This window comes from Pleurodeles waltl, chromosome 4_2 (genome assembly GCF_031143425.1).
Source record: "Pleurodeles waltl isolate 20211129_DDA chromosome 4_2, aPleWal1.hap1.20221129, whole genome shotgun sequence".
NCBI lineage: Eukaryota > Metazoa > Chordata > Amphibia > Caudata > Salamandridae > Pleurodeles > Pleurodeles waltl.
In genome coordinates, this window is record NC_090443.1 from 11,205,920 (window position 1) to 11,225,673 (window position 19,754).

The window sequence follows — 19,754 nt, forward strand, 5'->3', positions numbered from 1 at the left end:
CCAGCAGGCGGCTTAACCAGTAAGAAGCAAGGAAACAAGGGTGACATGGAAGCTAACCAGTGGCTAATACTGATTTGTAATGGGTGGGTTCTAAGCCCGTTTTTAAGCTTTATTTATTATTATTATCATTTTTTTTTTTTTTAACAATAGCTCCAGCCGACACTACATTTGAAGCTGTAGTTAAAACCTACTAATGCGTGGCCTCGAAGCCTGATGTTAAGCTTTTTTTGTTTTAAAACAATAGCTTTCGCTGACAGCACATGTGTGCTGGAGGTGAAACCTAAAAAAGTGCCACAAACAAAAATTGAATGCGATATAACTATGAAATACCAATTTTTCTGTAAAGTGATAAATAAAAGGCAGCAACTGAAGGATCATGTTTTGCTAAAAACAGTCCTGGGGCATGAACTAAGGTGCTGTGGCCTACTGCCCCGCTCTTGTGGCTTCACAACCAAAACACACTCAAACTGCTATGAAAACTTCGCTGCAGCTGAGAAACACATCAAAATTTACAGTTTTACACCATTTTACTGTCTCTTCTATTCACTCTAGAAGATTGACCTAATCCCCCATAAAGCATATGCGTACACCCAACTTTCAGCTCATGGTGAAGGATACACAGCAGTGATGGCCCAATACGCAATGCAGAGACAAACCAGCAGGAATGTGAGGAGCGGAAAGACCAGGGAGGACATGACGTAGCCAATGGCCCTATGGAGAAAAGCAATGTTCAAACTTCAGTTAAGAGGTTACTCAACAGTACCTCCACCACAATAAACAACCACAGACCCTCCCCACACATACCCACCTCCACCCAATCTACTCCTCTCAAACAAACATCTTGTCCCTGGAAGCTTTGACCGAGGTTCTGCTTCTGGGCATGGATTTTCTTTTCTTTGTGGTTCGCAATTTGATGGCATATCTTCAGAAATGACTCAGAATATTAACATTCAGGGCTGACAGTCAAATCCTTTGTAAAATGTTTAGAGTCAACGTCCACAATTTTCAAACCAACAATTCTCAGTTTGAAGAAAAAAAACATACAAGGTATGATTCTACCACAAACCAAACACAGAATGTAAATGTACAGTATTACTGCAAACCCTGTGCCCCAAGCATCCCCTCATCAAAACGTTTAACCCCCATGTCACCTACACAGAAAACGTTGCTGCCATCTGCCCCACCAAAAAGGATCCACACCCTATCAACCACACGCCTAAGGGATTTGAACCTCATTCAAAGAAAGCTGTACCACAGCACCCCCTTATCTGCTTCACTTAAACTATCTGTAAGCAATGCACCTCTTAAAACGCACAACATATCTGCCTCTCCCAAAGCTGCCTCCACACCGGTGGTGAAGCAGTCACCATCCCAAAGAGCTTGAACCCCCATACAACCCACCCCACCCAGATATCCTGTTACCCACAACAAAAGAAGTTCCAACCATCCTAACATACAGAAGGGGAGAAGGGGAGGGTTTTTAGAGGAAATATTTTCCTTGTAGTGTCAGGAACTTTCCAGCTAGCCCTCTAATATCATCATCGGCTGATAAACCATAGTTCTTACCTGCTCGCCTCCTTGATCAATGCTATAGCAAGGAGGATGCGCTTACGGAGGAAGATGAGCAGCAGGATAATAATCACTTCCAAGATGGACAGGATAATGACTGCAAAAACAGGCAAACATCTAAGACACCGCTCTAAGGAAGCCCACAACAACATGTCTCATGATTTTGGGAAGGGGGAGGAACATATGTACTTTTAAAAGAAGGGAACACAGCAGAAAAGCTGAACATAGGTGATGTGTGTAAAGATCCACACCAGTAACCACAGGGTAGTAAAAACAAATTTGGCGCTGAGCAAGCAAAGGACTACAGAGAAGGAGGGCAGCAAATAACCGGTATTGTGCATGCAAAGGCCCACACTAACCACAGAGCCACAAGAGAAGGAAAAAGACCTAGAGACTCTAAAATAAGCCTTTAGCTATGAAAAGGAACTTCATGGAACCGGTGAGGCAGCCTTTGGGAAACAGGGCTGCATTGAGAGATGGAGAGATCGGGATTAGAAAACAGGTGCTTTGCCATACCTACCAGGTTCCAGGGGCAAAATATAGGTTCTGTGCACACACAAACCCTAAAGTTGGAGTGAAGATTAGAGTAGAAGCAGACCACATGAAGACATCCAGACAGCCACAGAGGCCAGTGTGAAGCCAAAACAGGTACTGTGCCATGGAAGAGAAATTGTAACTGTAGAAAAGTCCCCTCTTTCTGACATGGTTACCCCCACTTTTTGCCTGATGTCAGTGTGCCTAGGCTGTTTTCACTGGGATCCTGCTAACCAAGACTCTAGTGATTGTGCTCTCTCCTCCAAATGTAGTTGCTTTGGTACTTTTTACACCCCACAATTGGCAAACTGGTGTAACCTGTAAGTACCTAGTATATGGTACCTAGGTAGCCAGGGTATTGGTACACCAAGGGGTGCAGCATGTATTATGCCACCCGTGGGAGCCCATGAAAACTTTCTGCAGGCCTGCAATTTTCATCCTGCGTGAAAAGCTGCATGCACCCTTTTACTGCTAGTCACTACAACAGGTTACTGTAAGTCACCCCTATGGTAGGCCCTTCCAGCACAAATAGCAGGGTGCAGGTCCCTGTGTGTGTGTGTGTGGGTATCCCTGCATGAGCAGATGTGCTCCTACATACTCCACTTCCACTTCCCTGGACTTCGTAAGTGCGGGGAAGCCATTTTTGCTGTGTAGTAGCCATAGGTACCAAACATAGGCATGTCTGGTATCAAACATGTTGGAATCATACCCCAATACTGATGCTCCTCCAGGTGGCCACTTGTTTGTGCCATCTTGGAAACAAGTTGTGCAGAGGACCCTGGGAGCAGCTGACTGGCAAGGTTAGGTCAGTGACCCCTTCTGATAGGTGGTCACCTGAGAGAATGACCAAACCCCTTTTTGGAGTAATTAGGGACTCCATTGCGGGTGGGTCCCCAGATTCATCGTGCAAGATTCCATCAGGAATACTCTGCAAAGACCTCTTCAGCTCCTGTCCACCGGAACCGCGGCTGGACTTCATGGGAACCGAACAAGACTGCAACACCGAGATGACCTCTCCTTGCAACATTGTTTCCGTGGCTCCTGTAACCAAACTGCAACATTTCCCCTGGGGTCCGCAAGACTTCAGCTGCACCAAAGAAGCAAGAAGGAATCTCCCTTGAAGTGAAGGAGTCACTCCCTTGCATCCGCAGGCACCTAAGGCAACAACATTCGGCTGCTGCGATCTGCTGTCCTCTGGACTTGCTAAGATTCTCCAACACAGGTGGTGGTTCTGAGGGGTCCTATGTGCCTTCTGTCTAACTTTGGAGACGGTGAGCACTTACCTCTTCCTCCAAGACAGAACCCCTGTGCACTGCGACTATTGCAACGACCAAGGCTTGTTGACTCCTGCTCTGAGGGAACCTTCAGGCTCCAAGTGGCCCGGCCCCCGGCACTCAAGCTCTGCAAGGACAGTCACCTCTCTGCTGCTCCAGTGACATGGGACTCCTCTACAGGTGTACTGACTGGGTCTCACTGCGACCTACTGTGCCTAATTCCAGTGGGTTGCTCACTGGGTCTCCGACTGCTTCTGTTGGCTCTCCTGTCTTTTAAGGGTCAGCCCAAAATCCCCTCCAAGGGTAGAGTCCCCAGGACCTTGTTGGTCCTCTGCAGCTCTGCAAATCTCCAACAGCTCCAGTTGCATTTGTTTGCTGGTGGTCCTCCTGACCACTGATCCATCTGCAATCCGGCGACCAACGAGGGACAGCTCCTAGGTGACTTCAGGGACTCCTCTGCAGCTCCTGGGCCCCACAGCGCTACTTCATCAGTCACTGTCAACCCAGATCTTCACCCACAGAAGGGTGGGCATTGCCTCCTGCCCCACCTGGACACTCCTGTGTGGACTAGACTATCCCCTTCTTTTGTAGATCTTCATCTGGAATCCATTGTTGGGTTCCACCGGCCTGGTCCTGCTTTTGCAATATTCCACTTATGAGTCTCCATGTTAGCCAATGGGGTGACCAGGTAACTTACCTGCCCTCTCCTGGTCACTGAGTGTCTTCTAGATACTTACCTCTTGGGGTTCCACTCTCTTCTAGCCCTGGAGTAATTACTCCACATCCTCTAGTGGGGACACATTCTCACATTTCAATTTTTTAGAATATGGTTTGCCTGTAACCCCCCCCCCCCCCAATAGGGCTCTTGCTAATTTGTGTTATTTTCCAATACATACCTGTGTATATTTTGTGTGTACTTACCTCCAGAAGGGGGTTTACCTATAGTAATCTAGTTTGGTATTCCTGTAATAAAGTACCTTTATTTTTGCAACACTGTGTGGTTCCTTTCATGTGTGATAAGTTACTGTGTGATTACTGTGGTATTGCAAGAGCTTCACACTCCTCCTAGATACATCTTGTCTGCTCACCACATCCACTACTAGAGAGCCCTGGCTATTTAGACACTAACACTATCTAAAAAGGGTTGCCTGGACCAGTATAAGGTTTAACACCATAGGTGTCCACCACACACTGGGCCAGCCTCCTACAGTAACCCACACATAACAGAGGGGAGCTGAAAACATATGCTGGCCCCAAGGAAAGCCAGAGACTTAACAGAGCTCACTAAAAAGCACCAGGCATACAAGGTTCACAAAGTCCAATGACAGACGACGCAACACCTGAGGGCAGCAATGAACATGTATTGTGTCCATGGAGTACCACAGGAGAACTGCAGAGGGGAAAGAACACGTACTATGTACATGAAGAACAGGGTTTCTTCAAAGAGCCACCAAATCCGATGGGAGCAGAAATCCAGGGGAATACAATCGGAGCAGAGTAAAGGTACGGAGCTAAAGCACAAGTATTTTACAAAAGACTTCCCACAGTGCTTGGCACATCGCTGTCCATCCTGCTTCCATGGTTTCCACACAGAACTGTCCCACTTACTGAAAGCCAGCCAGGTCTGTCGGATGTGGAGATACACACGCAGGTCTGTCTGGAAGCCCAGCTCCTTCAGTGTAACATCGGAACCTTGACTGTTTTTCAGGCGGACGTACTCCATGGAGCAGTGGAATATTCCTAGAAATGGCAAAGAAACCAAGAAAAGTTACCTAAATCAATCTCATGTCCAGGAGCCACTTTTGCTCCAATGTTTTCACAATGGATAAAATAAAAACAACTAAAAAACACAAAAATAAAAAATGTAAAACTGAAATACTTTTAATTTTGAAATACGTCATATTGAAACCATGAGATATCTTTTTGTTTACCAAAATTTCCCATCTTTAAAACAAAGTATACTCAGCTTCAGTTAAGCAATCACCTTAGTGTTAGGACACCAGTCTAATTTTAGAGTCAACATTTGGGTTAGGTTTGAAGCTAGAACTAGACATAGGGATATTACTTGGTGTAAGGGTTTAGAGCAGGGGTCCCCAAACTGTTGCGAAATGAGAGCTGCCTATGTTCAGTAAAACTGATTGAGAGCTACTAATGATATTAATTTTGTAATAATGTCCACTTCAGACAAAATAACAATAGTTTCTACAGTATGCAAGGTTCCTACCAGCTATAACTTCAGCGTATCAGGCATGAGGGCAGCAGTAATGTAATGGCTTTGCCCATATGAAATGCCTCTGCATAGGTAATGCATAACAGACATAGCTGCTATGCCACTAGTACCAATGTAATATTTGCAAAAAAATATTTTGGAAATTCAACCATTTTAATTCGAATAGCCTATGCAAACTCAAAATAAACACATTTTCATATTGAATACATAATCTCAATGGTGGTATATGTTTATTAACTCAAACAAAGCAAAAGCTTCTAATTTAAAAGGCTGGACTACACTCAGGAGAGCTATTTACAGGTAGCTAGAGAGCTACCAGCAGCTCATGAGCTACTCTTTGGAGTAGCCTGGTTAAGAGTGTCCATTAGACTTCAATATAGCAATGGTTCACTATAATTCTTTTTTAAATTATTTACACTTTGGAATTACATTTTCAGCGTTACCTTCATAAGCATCACAATCATGTTTTTAGTTATTTACACATGGAGGGTTTGTTTACAATTATTTTGAGGGTTTACAGTTTTGGTATTTTCTCCTACACGGAACTGGAAACCTATTTTTTCTCACCCACATCAAGTTCAAATTTCATTTGTTGCAGTCATCTCAGTAACGTAGTGCAGGTGCCTAGATCAAGCAAGAAAGGCTATTAAGCGAACTCAACAGGTTGAGCACCCGCTACTCAATGTGGGGCAAACTTGTTGGCCACAGGTGCCATTCCGAGCAAGGCAGCACAAGTAGTTGAAACAGACTACTACATAAATCTTGGTTTAGCTTGACGGCCAGGACAAAGGACTGCATCATTGTAAGATTGCTAAATGATGGTTCCGTTGACACCCACCAACAAACAAAAATTAAAATGAGAAAAAGGACTGCAAAATAGTGGAGAATTCCGGACACAACTACTAGATGGCGGGATAATGCACAGTATGTGAATCCCCAAAAGATTCATGCTGCAAAATTGAAGACATTTGGAACAAGGGTTTGTGTACAGTTTATCCAACTTGGATTCCTTTTGTCAGGCATAAATATCTAAACAGTAATGCTTAGCGATGAAAATGTCACTTACCCAGTGTACATCTGTTCGTGGCATTGGTCGCTGCAGATTCACATGTTGTGCACAGTCCGCCATCTGGTGTTGGGTCGGAGTGTTACAAGTTGTTTTTCTTCGAAGAAGTCTTTCGAGTCACGAGACCGAGGGACTCCTCCTCTTTGCTTCCATTGCGCATGGGCGTCGGCTCCATCTTAGATTGTTTTCCCCGCAGAGGGTGAGGTAGGAGTTGTGTGTGTTAGTAATAGTGCCCATGCAATGGAATGAATAAGTATGTACAAATTAAGGTTAAGTAATATATATATATATATATACAAATGTACAGATGTTGAAGATAACTTCCGACGGCTACAGGCTCCCGGGGAGGTGGGTGGGCACATGTGAATCTGCAGCGACCAATGCCACAAACAGATGTACACTGGGTAAGTGACATTTTCAGTTCGATGGCATCTGTTGCTGCAGATACACATGTTGTGCATAGACTAGTAAGCAGTTATCTCCCCAAAAGCGGTGGCTCAGCCTGTAGGAGTGGAAGTAGTCTGAAACAAAGTTCTCAGTACGGCTTGACCTACTGTGGCCTGTTGTGCGGATAGCACGTCTACACAGTAGTGTTTAGTAAATGTGTGAGGCGTGGACCATGTGGCTGCCTTACATATTTCGTGCATTGGAATATTTCCTAGGAATGCCATGGTAGCGCCTTTTTTCCTGGTTGAGTGTGCCCTTGGAGTAATGGGCAGTTGTCTCTTTGCTTTAAGATAGCAGGTTTGGATGCATTTAACTATCCATCTGGCTATACCTTGTTTTGATATTGGGTTTCCTGTATGAGGTTTTTGAAATGCAATAAACAGTTGTTTTGTTTTCCTAACCTCCTTTGTTCTGTCGATGTAGTACATTAGTGCTCTTTTGACATCTAATGTATGTAGTGCCCTTTCAGCTACTGAGTCTGGCTGTGGGAAGAACACTGGTAACTCTACCGTTTGATTTAAGTGGAACGGTGAAATAACCTTTGGTAGGAATTTAGGATTGGTTCTTAGTACAACCTTATTTTTGTGTATTTGGATAAAAGGTTCTTGTATTGTAAATGCCTGAATTTCACTTACTCTTCTTAGAGATGTGATGGCAATGAGAAATGCAACTTTCCAGGTTAAGAATTGTATTTCACAAGAATGCATGGGTTCAAAAGGTGGTCCCATGAGTCTTGTCAAGACGATGTTAAGGTTCCATGAAGGAACTGGTGGTGTTCTTGGTGGTATTATTCTTCTTAGGCCCTCCATAAATGCTTTAATGACGGGTATCCTAAACAGTGAAGTTGAATGAGTAATCTGCAGGTATGCAGATATTGCTGCAAGGTGTATTTTTATGGAAGAGAAGGCTAGATTTGACTTTTGTAAGTGTAGTAAGTATCCCACTACATCTTTTGGGGATGCGTGTAATGGATGAACTTGATTATTATGGCAGTAGCAAACAAACCTTTTCCATTTGCTTGCATAGCAGTGTCTAGTGGATGGCCTTCTAGCTTGTTTTATGACTTCCATACATTCTTGAGTGAGGTTTAAATGTCCGAATTCTAGGATTTCAGGAGCCAGATTGCTAGATTGAGCGATGCTGGGTTTGGATGCCTGATCTGCTGTTTGTGTTGTGTTAACAGATCTGGCCTGTTGGGTAACTTGACGTGTGGTACTACTGACAGGTCTAGTAGTGTTGTGTACCAAGGTTGTCATGCCCATGTTGGTGCTATTAATATGAGTTTGTTTTGACTCAATTTGTTTACTAGATATCGAAGAAGAGGGAGAGGGGGAAAAGCGTATGCAAATTTCCCTGACCAGTTCATCCATAGGGCATTGCCTTGAGACTGTCTGTGTGGGTACCTGGATGCGAAGTCTCGGCATTTTGCGTTCTCCTTTGTGGCAAATAGGTCTATTTGCGGTGTACCCAAATTTCGAAGTAAGTGTTTAGGATTTGGGGGTGAATCTCCCATTCGTGGACCTGTTGGTGATCTCGAGAGAGATTGTCTGCTAGTTGATTTTGGATCCCTGGAATAAACTGTGCTATTAGGCGAATGTGGTTGTGAATTGCCCATTGCCATATCTTTTGTGCTAGGAGACATAGCTGTGTCGAGTGTGTTCCCCCTTGCTTGTTTAGGTAATACATTGTTGTCATGTTGTCTGTTTTGACAAGAATGTATTTGTGGGTTATGATGGGTTGAAATGCTTTTAGCGCCAGGAATACTGATAGTAATTCGAGGTGATTTATATGCAGTTTTGTTTGATGTACGTCCCATTGTCCTTGGATGCTGTGGTGATCGAGGTGTGCTCCCCACCCTGTCATGGAAGCATCTGTTGTTATTACGTATTGTGGCACTGGGTCTTGGAACGGCCGCCCTTTGTTTAAATTTGTACTGTTCCACCATAGAAGCGAGATGTATGTTTGGCGGTCTATCAACACCAGATCTAGAAGGTGACCCTGTGCATGTGACCATTGTGATGCTAGGCACTGTTGTAAGGGCCTCATGTGCAGTCTTGCGTTTGGGACAATGGCTATGCATGAGGACATCATGCCTAGGAGTTTTAAGACCACTTTTGCCTGTATTTTTAGTGTTGGATACATGGCCTGTATGACCTTGTGAAAATGTTGAACCCTTTGTGGACTCGGAGTGGCTAATCCTTTTGTTGTGTTGATTACCGCTCCTAAGTAGTGCTGTATTTTGCACAGTAAAATGTTTGATTTTGTGTAGTTGAGGGAGAACCCGAGTTTGTAGAGGGTTTGTATGACATACTCTGTGTGTTGTGAACACTTTGTTAGCGAGTTGGTCTTGATTAGCCAATCGTCTAGATACGGGAATACGTGTATTTGCTGCCTTCTGATGTGTGCGGCTACTACTGCTAGGCATTTGGTAAACACCCTTGGTGCAGTTGTTATACCGAACGGTAAGACTTTGAATTGATAGTGTATTCCCTTGAATACAAACCTTAGGTATTTCCTGTGCGAAGGATGTATCGGTATGTGGAAATACGCGTCTTTGAGATCTAAGGTTGTCATGTAATCTTGTTGCTTTAGCAGTGGTAACACTTCTTGTAGCGTGACCATGTGAAAGTGGTCTGATTTGATGTATGTGTTTAGTATTCTGAGATCTAAGATTGGCCTCAGTGTTTTGTCCTTTTTGGGTATTAGAAAATACAGTGAATAGACTCCTGTGTTTATTTCTGTACATGGTACCAGTTCTATTGCTTCTTTTTGCAGTAGTGCTTGAACCTCTATTTCTAGGAGGTCTAAATGCTGTTTTGACATTTTTTGTGTTTTGGGTGGGATATTTGGAGGGATCTGTAGAAATTCTATGCAGTAACCATGTTGGATAATTGCTAGGACCCAAGTGTCTGTTGTTATATTCACCCATGATTGATAAAACTGACTTAGTCTTCCCCCCCACTGGTGTTATGTGGAGGGGTTGAGTGACCTGTAAGTCACTGTTTGGTTGTTGGGGTTTTGGGGCTTTGAAATTTCCCCCGGTTTCTCTGGAATTGTCCTCCTCTGTACTGGCCCCGAAAACCTCCCCTTTGGTACTGTCCCTGGTAGGCAGACGGTGTTGATTGTGAGGTGCTGGCTTGTGTGGCCTGACCCCGAAACCCTCCTCTGAATGTTGTTTTACGGAAGGTGCCGAAAGTGCCTCTGCTCTGCGGGGAGTAGAGCGCGCCCATGGCCTTGGCTGTGTCAGTGTCCTTTTTCAGCTTCTCAATCGCCGTGTCAACCTCTGGTCCGAACAATTGTTGTTCGTTGAACGGCATATTGAGTACTGCTTGCTGTATTTCTGGCTTAAAGCCAGATGTGCGCAACCATGCGTGCCTTCTGATGGTAACTGCAGTGTTTATTGTTCTTGCAGCTGTGTCCGCTGCATCCATAGAGGAGCGTATTTGGTTATTGGAGATGTTTTGTCCCTCCTCAACCACTTGTTTTGCCCGCTTCTGAAATTCCTTGGGTAGATGCTCGATGAGATGCTGCATCTCATCCCAATGGGCTCTGTCATAGCGCGCTAGGAGCGCCTGAGAGTTGGCGATGCGCCACTGGCTGGCAGCTTGTACAGCGACTCTCTTCCCAGCTGCGTCGAATGTTCTGCTTTCCTTATCCGGGGGTGGTGCATCGCCCGATGTGTGTGAATTGGCTCTTTTGCGAGCTGCTCCTACCACGACTGAGTCTGGTGGCAGTTGAGAGGTGATAAAAGCAGGGTCTGTGGGAGGTGCTTTATATTTCTTCTCTACCCTTGGAGTGATTGCTCTACTCTTGACGGGGTCTTTGAAGATTTGCTTCGCGTGCCTTAACATTCCCGGAAGCATAGGCAGGCTTTGGTAGTTGCTATGGGTGGAGGAGAGGGTGTTAAAAAGGAAGTCATCCTCGACAGGTTCTGTGTGTAACGACACGTTGTGGAATTCTGCTGCCCTAGCTACCACCTGCGCATACGCTGTGCTGTCCTCGGGTGGTGATGGCTTGGTAGGGTATGACTCTGGGCTATTGTCTGACACTGGTGCGTCGTATAGGTCCCAAGCATCTTGGTCATCTTGGCTCATGGTGGTGTGAGCCGGTGAATGTGACGGAGTTTGTGCCGGTGATATTTGAGTTACAGGTGGAGGAGAGGGTGGCGGAGTTGCTTTCTTTGCCACCTTTGCTTGTGGTGTTAGTTGGTCAGTTTGGAACTCTAGTCTCCTTTTTCTCTTGATTGGTGGAAGAGTGCTAATCTTCCCCGTTCCACTCTGGATGAAGATCCTCTTTTGTGTATGGTCTACATCAGTAGTCTGTAGCTCCTCTTCAAACCTGTGCTTACGCATTTGAGAGGACAATGAATGTTCCTCTGAATATGAGCCGGTAGTGGTTTCGGTTGCTGATTGTTTTGGCACCGAAACTGTGTCCTTTTTTGTTTTCGGCTCCGAGGCGAATCTCTTCTTTTTCGGAGTCGAGCCTTCTCGGAGTCGATCATCCTCGGTGCCGCTGTCTCTGCGTCGAGCAGCGTCGGCTCCGCCTTCTCGGCGTTGATCTTTTTCGGCAACACTTTCTCGGTCCCGAGAATGTTGCGTGCCTGTGTCTCGACCCGAGTCGGATGATCTGGGCACCGGTTCGGCCTTTTTCGGTGCCGATAGACGGTCACCTTTATGGGTTGAGCCATGGCCAGTTGGCAGTGGCGTCCCCTGGGCCTTGTCTATTTTCTTGTGCTGTGTGCTTTTTGACGTCTTACTCACAGTTTCGTCGACGTCGAATTCATCTGAGTCCGTTTCATGGATGGAGAAGGCTTCCTCCTCTTCTCCTTGTTCCTCGAACTCTCGGTGTTCTGTCGGCGTGGACGCCATCTGTAGGCTTCTGGCTCGACGGTCACGGAGCGTTTTTCGGGACCGGAACGCACAACAGGCCTCACAAGTTTCTTCTTTGTGCTCAGGTGACAGGCACAAGTTACAGACCAAATGTTGGTCCGTATATGGATATTTATTGTGGCATTTAGGACAGAATCGGAACGGGGTCCGTTCCATCGGTGTCGATGTTACACGCGGTCGGGCCGACCAGGTCCCGACGGGGGATCGAAATTACCCCGAAGGGCTACCGGAGCTCTTCACAAGTCGGTGTCGATTCTAACTATCCCGATCCCGAGCGAAACAATACCGACGTAATTTAGCGAAGTTTTGACTATCTTTCCGTCCCGAAACCCGGAGCGAAAAGGAACACGTCCGTACCCGAGGGCGGAAAAAAAACAATCTAAGATGGAGCCGACGCCCATGCGCAATGGAAGCAAAGAGGAGGAGTCCCTCGGTCTCGTGACTCGAAAGACTTCTTCGAAGAAAAACAACTTGTAACACTCCGACCCAACACCAGATGGCGGACTGTGCACAACATGTGTATTTCCAGCAACAGATGCCATCGAACAGATGTAGTTATTAGAACCCTGTAGAAACCACCCTTCCCCGGACCCCGTACATATCCTCCACCCCACATCCACGCATGCACACACATCCACACACACACATGCACGCGTTCACGACACCCCCCCACCCCCGCTGACACGCATTCACACATATAAATGCACAAACACCTTCCCCTCCATTCACACACACTCATACCCCCATTGAAGCACTCAACACCTCCCACCCCCATCCTCCCTTCTCCTCTGTCAGACGATCACCTTACCTGTTCGTGGTGGTCATCCGGGAGGGAACAGGGTCCATGGGGCTTGCTCCTCCAGCACCACCCCATCACCACAACACCGTCACGCCAATTACAAAGTTGTAATACGGCGGGCGGTGTTGTGATGACGTGGGGGTGCCAGTGGAGCAACCTCCACTAGACCGCTGACCGCCAGTATGGCTGCTGGCAACTCTCCGCCCAATTTATGGCGGAGAGCTGCCAGGAGTCATAATATGGTGGTCTCAAGACCACCATCACTGGCGGGCGTGACTTCGGCAGTCAACTGTTTTGACCGCCAAAGTCATAATGAGGACCACAGTGTAGTACACGTGTGGCTCAGGCACAGCAGCTTGACAACTCACCTGGCAACACCGCCTTTGAAATTGTTTTTCCAAGATAAAGCTAGCCAAAAGAGACAAATAGCTGCTTGGTTTTTCTAATGGATTGTATTTAGTCAATGTACTCCATAAGGCCCCTTAGTGTCTAAAGTGTGTAAGGCCCCATTCTGCAACAGACAGCAGCAGAGGAAAAAAATAAGACCAAATTAATAGTTAAATTAACATGGAAACCCAAGATGAACTGGCAGAAAATGAGGCTGTGTTCCCCGAACAGCTCGATGTTGGTGCACTCTGATAAATAGCTCCTCAACTGTTCAAGCTTGCGGTTCACTTACTATGCAAAGAGAAATGACCACAACGAGGAAGGCCACTTACTGAAGTGTCCCGGAGGACAGCTGCTCAAATGGAAAAAAATGAAATCGTGTTGGAACAATATAAATGTGCCATGAAAGGACCAGTGGTATTCATGGTGGGATAACCATTTTAAGGTCTGCTCTAAAGATTTTAACAGGGATTTTCAAGAAAGACCACTAATCCCAATTTTGTACAAAGGCAGCTACAGTGTCTCGGTGTACCCTTGTGGAAGAATAGGCTAAGCCTGCCCTTTGTAAATGTAGAATGCAACACATAATGTTTTGCACTGTGGCCTCTAAGAGCTGTTTATGTACTTTAGTTGAGTAATATGCTGATGTAGTGGGCATCCTGGCTTCTCTAAGAACTGTAACTCTTCTGGAAGTTGTAGATAACCCAATTTTAAGGTCTGAGGTGCCAAATGACCAGATTTAGTTCCAGGAGGTTACAGTGGCGCAGCTTAACTTTAAGCTGCATGGGAAGTTCTGGGTACAGTGGAAGCTTATGGTGGATGGGCATTTCAACAAAGTAGTGAATATCAAAGCCACCTTGCCCACGTGGGTGCTATTTTTAAAGCGTTCTTGATGCATTTAAAAAAAAATCTACTCTGATGCATGGAGCAGTTATAATCCGTGTGTAAGGAAATGCCTCCTTGGCATGGTTACCCCTGACTTTTTGCCTTTGCTGATGCTAAGTTTTGATTTGAAAGTGTGCTGAGGCCTGCTAACCAGGCCCCAGCACCAGTGTTCTTTCCCTAACCTGTACTTTTGTTTTCACAATTGGCACACCCTGGCATCCAGGTAAGTCCCTTGTAACTGGTACCCCTGGTACCAAGGGCCCTGATGCCAGGGAAGGTCTCTAAGGGCTGCAGCATGTCTTATGCCACCCTGGGGACCCCTCACTCAGCACAGACACACTGCTTGCCAGCTTGTGTGTGCTGGTGAGGACAAAACGAGTAAGTCGACATGGCACTCCCCTCAGGGTGCCATGCCAACCTCACACTGCCTATGCAGTATAGATAAGTCACCCCTCTAGCAGGCCTTACAGCCCTAAGACAGGGTGCACTATACCATAGGTGAGGGCACAAGTGCATGAGCACTGTGCCCCTACAGTGTCTAAACAAAACCTTAGACATTGTAAGTGAAGGGTAGCCATAAGAGTATATGGCCTGGGAGTCGGTCATGCACGAACTCCACAGCACCATAATGGCTGCACTGAAAACTGTGAAGTTTGGTATCAAACTTCTCAGCACAATAAATGCACACTGATGCCAGTGTACATTTTATTGTAACATACACCCCAGAGGGCACCTTAGAGGTGCCCCCTGAAACCTTAACCAACTACCCATGTAGGCTGACTGGTTTTAGCAGCCTGCAACACTCGAGAAATGTTGCTGGTCATATGGGGAGAGTGCCTTTGTCACTCTGTGGCTAGTAACAAAGCCTGTACTGGGTGGAGATGCTTATCACCTCCCCCTTGCAGGAACTGTAACACCTGGCGGTGAGCCTCAAAGGCTCACCCCCTTTGTTACAGCACCCCAGGGCATTCCAGCTAGTGGAGTTGCCCGCCCCCTCCGGCCACGGCCCCACTTTTGGCGGCAAGGCCGGAGGAGATGATGAGAAAAACAAGGAGGAGTCACTGGCCAGTCAGGACAGCCCCTAAGGCAACCTAAGCTGAGGTGACTGACTTTTAGAAATCCTCCATCTTGCAGATGGAGGATTCCCCCAATAGGGATAGGAATGTGACCCCCACCCCTTGGGAGGAGGCACAAAGAGGGTGTAGCCATCCTCAGGGCTAGTAGCCATTGGCTACTGCCCTCCCAGACCTAAACACACCCCTAAAATCTGTATTTAGGGGCTCCCCAGAACCTAGGAACTCAGATTCCTGCAACCTAAGAAGAAGAGGACTGCTGAGCTGAAAAACCCTGCAGAGAAGATGGAGACACCAACTGCTTTGGCCCCAGCTCTACTGGCCTGTCTCCCCCCCTTCTGAAGACACTGCTCCAGCGACGCTTTCCCGAGGGAGCAGCGACCTCTGAATCCTCAGAGGTCTGCCCTGCTCTAGAAGGACCAAGAACTCCCGAGGACAGCGGCTCTGTTCACCCAAGACTGCAACTTTGTTACAAAGGAGCAACTTTAAACCAACTTGCATTTCCCGCCGGAAGCGTGAGACTTGCTACTCTGCACCCGACGCCCCCGGCTCGACTTGTGGAAAACAATCACTTCAGGGAGGACTCCCCGGCGACTGCGAGACCGTGAGTAGCCAGAGTTGCCCCCCTGACCCCCCCCACAGCGACGCCTGCAGAGGGAATCCCGAGGCTCCCCCTGACCGCGACTGCCTGTTCCTCAGATCCCGACACCTGGAAAAGACTCTGCACCCGCAGCCCCCAAGACCTGAAGGATCTGAACTCCAGTGCAGGAGTGACCCCCAGGAGGCCCTCTCCCTTGCCCAGGTGGTGGCTACCCCGAGGAGCCCCCCCTTGCCTGCATCGCTGACGAGACCCCTTGGTCTCCCATTGATTTCTATTGCTAAACCCGACGATTGTTTGCACACTGCACCCGGCTGCCCCCGTGCTGCTGAGGGTGTACTTTCAGTGTGGACTTTTGTCCCCCCCCCCCCCCGGTGCCCTACAAAACCCCCTGGTCTGCCCTCCGAAGACGCGCGTACTTACCTGCTGGCAGACTGGAACCGGGGCACCCCCTTCTCCATTGAAGCCTATGCGTTTTGGGCACCACTTTGACCTCTGCACCTGACCGGCCCTGAGCTGCTGGTGGGGTAACTTTGGGGTTGCTCTGAACCCTCAACGGTGGGCTACCTTGGACCCGAACTTGAACCCCGTAGGTGGTTTACTTACCTGCAAAAACTAACTAACTCTTACTCCCCCCAGGAACTGTTGAAAATTGCACTGTGTCTAGTTTTAAAATAGCTATGTGTGATTTATGTTAAGACTGTATATGCTATTTTGATTATTGAAAGTTCCTAAACTACCTACCTGCAATACCTTTCATTTGAAGTATTACATGTAAAATTTGAACCTGTGGTTCTTAAAATAAACTAAGAAAATATATTTTTCTATACAAAATCCTATTGGCCTGGAATTGTCTTGGAGTGTGTGTTCCTCATTCATTGCTTGTGTATGTACAACAAATGCTTAACACTACTCGTTTGATAAGCCTACTGTTCGACCACACTACCACAAAATAGAGCATTAGAATTATCTCTTTTTGCCACTATCTTACCTCTAAGGGGAACCCTTGGACTCTGTGCATACTATTCCTTACTTTGAAATAGTGCATACAGAGCCAACTTCCTACACCGCGTTCCCAGAGTAAAAAAATCTTACCTCTTCCTTTATGGTTTTCAAGTGAAGCATCAGCTCCCTGCATAACCGCTCCCAAATACCTTGTGAGAGTATTTTAAAAAAGGCAGGGAAAGTGTACTTGCCTTGCTCCATGGGGAAATCATGTGAGCAGCACCAACAAACTGCCTTGCCCAATATTACCCCCCTCCCTCATTCAACCTTCCTTCACATAACCTAACACCTTGATGCTTATGGTGAGTTTCGTATCTTGCATCTCTCTGCAGGTCTATTTTCCCCACAGTCTGCAAGGCACCTCCAATCTCCATTGCGGAAAAAATAATCTGAGCTCTTGCACACACAAAGGGAGTTGTAGCCTGTGGGAAAGTACCCTCTTTCTTGGCATGGTTACCCACATTTTCTGTCTCTTGTCAGTGTGTTTGACTGTGTCTACTGGGATCCCGCTAACCAGGACCCAAGTAGTTTTGCTCTCTCCTCTAAATTGTACCTTTTTCTGCCCACAATTGCCATACTGGTCCCTCCATGTAAGTCCATAGTATATGGTACCTTCTGTACCCAGGGCATTGGAGTTCAAGGGGATCCCTTTGGGCTGCAGCAGATATTCTGCCACCCATAGGGAGCTCATGCAAAGGTTTCTGCAGGCCTGCCATGGCAACCTGCGTGAAACGGTGCATGCACCCATTTTCACTACAGGTCACTGCACCAGGTCACTATAAGTCACGCTTACAGCAGGCCCTCTCAGCCCAGAGGGCAGGTACCTGTGTGTGAGGGCACCCCTGCACTAGCAAAGGTGCCCCCACAAACTCCAGATCCAATTTCCTGGACTTTGTGAGTGCGGGTACGCCATTTTACGTGTGTACTGAACATAGGTCACTACCTATGTCCAGCTCCATAATGTTAACTCCGAACCTGGGCATGTTTGGTATCAAACATGTCGGAATCATACCCCAATACTGTTACAAGTACTGGAAGTATGATTCCATGCACTTAGGGGGCTCTTTAGAGGACCCCCAGTATTGCTACCACCATTCTTACAGGGTTTCCAGGCAGCCAAGCTGCTGCCACCCCTCAGACAGGTTTCTGCCCTCCTACTGCTTGATCTGATCAAGCCCAGGAAGACAGAACAAAGGATTTCCTTTGGGAGAGGGAGGTAACATCCTCTCCCGTTGGAAATAGGTGTGACTGGCTTGGGATTGGTAGCCTCCCCAAGCTACTGGTTTTCTTTAAAAGGCACATTCAGTGCCCTCTGTGCATAAACCCCTAGTCCCTGCTCTGGCACAAAACTGGACAATGGAAAGGGGAGTGACCACTCCCCTGTCCATCACCACGCCAGGGGTGTTGCTCAGAGCTCCTCCAAAGGGTCCCTGGATTCTGACATCTTGTTTCCAAGGTTGGCAGTGAACCCTGGTAGCATCTGAGTGGCCAGGCCAGGCAGGTGATGTCAGAGCACCCTCCTGATAGGTGCTTACCACCTGGTTAGGTGATCAATCTCCCTTTCAGGGCTATTTAGGGTCTCTGTCTTGGGTGGGTCCTCAGATTTGGTTTGCAAGATTCCAGTAGGATTCCTCTGCAACCTCCACTTCGACTTCTGGCCGTTGGAACCGTGACTGGACCCTCCAGGAACCAATAAACACTGCTACAACGCAGAAGACTCTTCTGCAACTTTGTTTCTATGTCTCCTGCCTGCTTTGCAACATTTCAATGGCTGTGCATCCTCAGAAGACTGCAACTTTTCAGCCTGCACAAGAACAATAAAGAATCTCCATTGCAGTGAAGGAGTCACTCCCCTGCAACCACAGGCACCTACAGCAAGCGAGGACCGGCTACATGGATCTTCCCTCATCTTGAGCTGTGTGGATTCTGCATCACGGGTGGAGGTCCAGAGTAGTCCTCTTGGTCCTCTTTGCCAGCTTTCCAATTTTAGTGGAGGTAAGCCTTTGCCTTCCCACGCAGGACAGTACCCCCATGCAGCACATCTCTTGCAACTGCCAAGGACTGTTTGAATCTCCTCCAAGGGATCTTCAGGCGACCTGTAGCTCCAGCCCCCAGCACTCCTTCCTGCAAAGCACAGCCTCCTACGTGGTTCTCCGGCGGCGTGGGATCCTCTTTTGTAGTGCTGCCTGGGTTTCTTCTGCAACACATGTGTCCCCGTCCTGTGGGACTCCTGTGAGTGCTGCCTCTGCGACACAGAGTCCCCTGTGGCTCCCCCTCCTGGGCCTTGCTGGTCCCTGGCAGTACCGTTTTTCCACTAACTGCGAGTGTGCCTTCGCCAAGGCTTGTTTGTGGAATCCCTGCACCAACACCCATCTGCAATCTTCATTCCAGTGTGGGACATCATCTGCATCCATCAGGAACTCGTCTCTGGCTCCAGGGCTGCAGTGATGATCTGTTCTTCATCACTGTCAGCCAACTCCTGCAAGTACTGCCGGGTGGGTAGTAGCTCCTACTCCTCCTGGGCTCCATTGTGACTCTTTACTTGGTTCCCTCTCTCCACAGGTCTTCTTTCTTCAGGAATCCACCACTGGTTTTCTTGCAGTCTTGTCTGGGTGTCTTCTTTTTCTCCTTTTGGGTGGTTTGGGGAAAATCCAGTGATATAATCCTGCATTCGTGATCGCTGGAGGGGTACTGTGTTACTTACCTTTGTGGTTTTCTGGTACTCCCGGCTCCCCTCTACACATTTTATTTACCTAGGTTGGGCTCCTGTGTTCGCATTAAATATTTTTTAGAATATGATTTGTGCTCCCCCTAGGATCACGTTTGGTTATTTGCATTGTTTTCCAACCCTTTCTATGTCTATTTCTGATTACTAGTGTGTATATTTAGTATATTACTTACCTCCTATTGGAGGATTGCCCTTCTAGCTTTTTGTGGTGATTTGTTCCAAAAATAAAATACCTTTTTTTGTACAACTTAGTGTTTTCTTTCATGTGTG

General features: G+C 47.1%; 1 protein-coding gene across 4 annotated transcripts in view; it reads right to left on the reverse strand.

Moving 5' to 3' along the window:
* SLC44A2 (solute carrier family 44 member 2 (CTL2 blood group)) overlaps nucleotides 1-19,754 on the reverse strand; it is a 314,434-nt gene that overhangs the window by 83,435 nt on the left and 211,245 nt on the right. For all 4 annotated transcript variants that reach the window (XM_069230393.1, XM_069230392.1, XM_069230394.1 and 1 more), the window contains exons 11-13: nucleotides 4,986-5,117; nucleotides 1,567-1,666; nucleotides 619-711 (exon numbers count right to left, since the gene is read on the reverse strand). In XM_069230393.1, the coding sequence (XP_069086494.1) occupies nucleotides 619-711; nucleotides 1,567-1,666; nucleotides 4,986-5,117 (325 nt within the window). The remainder of the gene's footprint in view (nucleotides 1-618; nucleotides 712-1,566; nucleotides 1,667-4,985; nucleotides 5,118-19,754) is intronic.